Source organism: Solanum stenotomum, chromosome 6, assembly GCF_019186545.1.
Source record: "Solanum stenotomum isolate F172 chromosome 6, ASM1918654v1, whole genome shotgun sequence".
Classification (NCBI taxonomy): domain Eukaryota; kingdom Viridiplantae; phylum Streptophyta; class Magnoliopsida; order Solanales; family Solanaceae; genus Solanum; species Solanum stenotomum.
In genome coordinates, this window is record NC_064287.1 from 32,241,762 (window position 1) to 32,246,948 (window position 5,187).

The following is a 5,187-nucleotide window of genomic DNA, read 5'->3' on the forward strand; positions in this document are numbered from 1 at the left end:
CCTTGGGAGACAATAGTTATATGCTAAATTTTCCAAGTGTGAGTTCTGGTTGACTTCAGTTGCCTTTTTGGGACATGTAGTTTCAAGGGAAGGGGTAATGGTAGATCCCCAAAAGATCAAAGCAGTCAAGAATTGGGTCCGCCCTAGCTCTGTGACTGAAGTTAGAAGCTTTGTGGGGCTTGCCAACTACTATCATCGGTTTGTGAAGAATTTTGCTTCCATCGCCACACATCTGACAAGGCTGACCAAAAATGAGATGTCTTTCAAATGGACTGAAAAATGTGAAGAGAGCTTTCAAAAGCTCAAGACTCTTTTTACCACAACACATATTCTGGCACTACAGGTGGAAAGTAAGGATTTCATTGTTTATTGTGATGCTTCACATTCGGGTTTGGGTGTTGTGTTGATGCAGGATAAGAATGTCATAGCTTATGCATCGCGGCAGTTGAAGGTGAATGAAAGGAAATACCCGACGCATGATTTAGAGTTGGCAGCGGTAGTGTTTGCCCTTAAGATCTGGCGGCATTACCTTTATGGTGTCAAGTGTGAGGTCTTTACTGACCATCGTAGTATGCATCATGTATTCACCCAAAAGGATCTATATCTAAGACAGCAAAGGTGGATGGAGTTACTTAAGGATTATGATGTCACCATCCAGTATCATCCGGGTAAGGCTAACGTAGTGGCAGACGCATTAAGCCAGATGGCGGTGAGTATAGGTAGTATAGTTTGCTTGGGTGTGTTTAAGTGACCTTTGTCCAAGGAGATTCAAACCTTGGAGTCGAAGTTCATCCAATTGGGCATCTCAGAGAAAGGTGGGATGTTAGCCAGCATTGAGGTTAGGCCTACTTTCGTTGAGGAGATCAAGGCCAAACAGTTTGAGGATGAGAGTCTGGATGATNAGGCTAACGTAGTGGCAGACGCATTAAGCCAGATGGCGGTGAGTATGGGTAGTCTAGTTTGCTTGGGTGTGTTTAAGCGACCTTTGTCCAAGGAGATTCAAACCTTGGAGTCTAAGTTCATCCAATTGGGCATCTCAGAGAAAGGTGGGATGTTAGCCAGCATTGAGGTTAGGCCTACTTTCGTTGAGGAGATCAAGGTCAAACAGTTTGAGGATGAGAGTCTGGATGATCTAAGAAAGATGACAGTGTATGGTAAGGCACAAGATGTGGTTCTTGATGTGGGTGGTGTACTCAGTTTTAAGGGAAGAATTTGCGTTCCCCGAGTGGATGACTTGATCCAAAAGATGTTGGCAAAATCTCATGGTTCGCGGTATTCCATTCATCCAGGTGTGACCAAGATGTACCGAGACTTGAAATGACTTTATTGGTGGCCTGGCATGAAGAAAGACATAGTTGAGTTTGTGGCTAAGTGCCAAAACTATCAGCAGGTAAAGTATGAGCACCAAAGTCTTGCAGGTTTGCTTCAGCGAATGCCAATCCCTGAATGGAAGTGGGAAAGGATACCGATGGATTTTGTGCTTGGTCTTCCCAAAACCTTGGGGAAGTTTGATTCTATTTGGGTAGTGGTTGAAAAACTGACTAAGTCAGCCCACTTCAATCCAGTCATAGTAGACTATAATGCTCAGCAGTTGGCTAAGGTTTATGTGAAAGAATAGTGAGGTTGCATAGGGTGCCCCTTTCTATCATCTCAGACCGTGGTACACAGTTCACATCCAAGTTTTGGGGAAAATTGCATGAGGAGTTGGACAATCAACTCACTTTTAGTATAGCATTTCACCCACAGACGGACGGGCATTCAGAGAGAACTATTAAAGTGTTATAGGACATGTTGAGGGTATGTGTGATTGACTTTGGAGGGCATTGGGATAAGTTCTTAACTTGTGTGAGTTCTCCTATAATAAAAGTTACCACTCCAACATTAACATGGCACCATTCAAGGCACTTTATGGGAGGGCAGGTAGATCACCCATAGGGTGGTTTGAGGCTGGAGATGTGAATCCTTTGGGGGTTGATTTGGTGAAAGATGCTGAAGAAAAGGTGAGAAGCATCCAAGCTAAGCTTCTAGCAGGCCAGAGTCGACGGAAAAAGTATGCAAACCGTAAGGTAAGGGACATGACATTTCAGACTGGTGAGAAAGTTCTTCTAAAGGTGTCACCCATTAAAGAGGTGATGAAATTTGGAAAGAAGGGCAGGCTTAGTCTTCGATACATTGGACCATTTGAGATCCTTGAATGTGTAGGTTCAGTGGCTTATAGATTGGCCTTACCCCTTAGCTTATCTAGAGTTCATCCAGTGTCTCATGTTTCCATGTTGATTAAGTATCATGGGGACGAGGATTACATTATAAAATAGAACTCAGTGTTGTTAGACAAGGACCTTCTGTATGAGGAGGAACCGATTTCAATTCTTGATCGTGATGTTCGGAAGATGAGGACCAAGGAGATTAAGTCCGTGAAATTTCAATGGAAGCATCATCCGGTTGAGGAAGCTACTTTGGAAACCGAGAAGGAAATGCTAGACAAGTATCCCAGTTGTTCGATGATTCAGGTTAGTACTCTACTCTTACCTTAGCCAGTTTTTTCCTAGTTTATCACTCGGGGATGAGTGATGGGTAAATTGATATCTATTATAACGACTTGTTTCTATCATTATAGAAAAGCCAATGGGAAAGAATTTGGGCCAGAAAACTTTTGAGTAGTGACTTGGAAAATTGTAGCCTAGTCCAGATTTGGACGAAATATGAGTCAGGTGAGGTCAAGGGAAATATGGTAATGAATGGGGGTTTTAACTATGAATTTGATCACATGAGTGGAGATCTAAGATGTAAAGGAGCCTGTACGGCTTTACGAAATCGAATTCTTTCCCTGAAAATTGATCTTGGCATGAAAGAGTAGTTTTAGAACGTCTTGGTTGCAAAGTGTGTTGTGAAATGGGAGCTTAGAACTCAAATTCCGAGCTTCTGTCTCTGTACAAGCCGACTGGGCGAGATTAATTTCGCCAGGGCGGGGTCGCTGTGGCGGGATGTGGTCCATTGTAGTGGACTAGTCGCGACTTAAGTCAGAGAAAAACCCCAAAATCGTTATTTTTTGCAAACCTTCATTCTTGAGAGCTAAGAGACGAACCAAGGCTATTTCTTGATAGATTCCAACGACTTCTAGCGCAAAAGGTAAGATTATTACTCCCCTAATTCATGTTTATCCGTAGAACTTAGATTCTTGGGTAAATATCATTAGGGGAGGGTTTTGGCCTGAAGTTAATGGTGGGAAAAACCCTAGCTAAACATTAAGATCATGAGTTTGGTCTTGGGTTATTAAGATTTTTATAATCCGGGTAAATTAGGCCTTGTTTATTGATCCTTGTGTTAAATTACTTATTTATAGACCAAGAAGAAGCGGAAAGAATCTAGAAAAGGAAGGCTCAAGTGTCTTAGGAAGATTCAATCTTGGTTTTGAGGTAGGTGATGGTTTGATTTCCTGTTTGTGTGATATATGCTGGTAATTGCTTCGTTGTATGCATGTGTGTATGAGAATAAGGAATGTAAATCGAATCTAATGCAAATGAGTATATGCATATGAATAATTACATGTCATGAACCCATTACTTGATTGTATGACTATGATATGTTCATTATGGGTGTGATTGTGATTGTGGTTATGCTGACTAGATCGGGTTTCATGTTCCGACACATATATTAGATCAGGTGTCACGTTTCAACACATGTATATTGGATCGGATGTCACGTTCCGACACACTAACAGTTTGAGTGTGGGTTCCATAAGAGGACCATTGTGATTATACATTCATGTCTAATTGTCGTTGATATTGGGAACTGTATATTTCTCTTGAAATGATAATTGATATGTGTATTTTGTATATGTGTGTGTTTACTGTGTTGTAATTGCTTGCCTATGTTTCACTTATTAGGGTGGCCATGTGATCCTACCAGTACACTGTGGTTATGTACTAATACTGCACTTGCTCGTTCTTTGTTGAGTATAGGACATCTTCAGGTGGCTAATGATACACCTCAACCAGGGGATCATTGATCGAAGACCGGATTCAAGGGTGAGCTAGCTCCTCCAGACTGCCATGGATCCTTCCTTGTTTAGTCCACTCTTTTCGGACTCAGACTGTTTTAGTTAGACTTTGCTTATGTTAGTTTACGGGTTGCCCCCCCTTTCCTTAGAATTGTTGGTTTACAAAGTTTTGGTACAATGACATTCAAGTTCTAGGAGTTGTTTTTCGCAATAGTTGTTGAGTTGTTTTAATGAATCTTTGGAGTTTATGGGAACTCCATATTTCGTCAGTCATTGAAATTTGTTTCTGTATCTTTAAATGTTCTAGCTTTTGTTAAGTTGCTTAGTTGGATTGTAGTAATGGTTCTCCCGCCGGAGGGTTAGTGTGAGTGTCAATCACGATGGTCTGGATCGTGACAACATTAATCTATATTAACAATAAATCTTACATAAACGGCAGCAAAGGAGAAATATGTTTGAAGCAAGAATCATAGTAGCAAGAACATACTTTTATCTGGAAAGGATTCTCAAGCCAAAGATTTCATTGATAAACCTAAGATTCAATCCATTATATGCTTAAACAAGGAACTCAAATTAAGTCAGATCAACCTATGCAATGAAGATCCACAAATGAGTAAATCAAAATACATGGCAGTTTCATGAGATATTTAGAGAAACAATGAACTAAGACTGCAAATCAAAATACTAATTATAATAGATCAAAGAAACAACAAGACATTGAGCATCTGGAAAGAAAATTCAAAAGATGATCCTAATTCATACTATATTAAACAACATATAGAGATAGTAATATTTCTTAAAGTCACAATAAAAAATAAACAACAACTATTTGGAAAACTTATACCAAAAATAGATGTACTGTTATTTAACTAATTAGGGAAATAAATTTAAAAAATGAAGCAACAAAAGGAGAAAAGGATTACCTTTTTTCCGAACAGCAACAAAGATTTCACCACTGAAACGGTTGTTGGACTCCGATGAACAAAGAAGCTTTATACAACCGAAGAAGAAAATATTTTTTCTATCAAAAATCCTTAAACCTGAGACTCTATATTAGCTATCTGAAAACCCTCCCTCTGTTTTAGATGATGGAGAATTTATGTGTTCGAAAAAGGGTGATTTATAGGGAGAAAATGGGTGGATTTTGAAAATAAAATAATCAGAAATTTTGATAAGAAACGAGTTCA

The 5,187-nt window shown here is 39.7% G+C and overlaps 1 protein-coding gene across 1 annotated transcript; it reads left to right on the top strand.

The window, feature by feature from the left end:
• The first annotated feature begins 703 nt into the window (after positions 1–703).
• LOC125868666 (uncharacterized) lies at positions 704–1,321 on the top strand. The gene is made up of 2 exons (XM_049549263.1): positions 704–709; positions 764–1,321. Exons 1-2 carry the CDS (start codon positions 704–706, stop codon positions 1,319–1,321), a joined length of 564 nt encoding a protein of 187 aa, XP_049405220.1.
• The last annotated feature ends 3,866 nt before the right edge of the window (positions 1,322–5,187 follow it).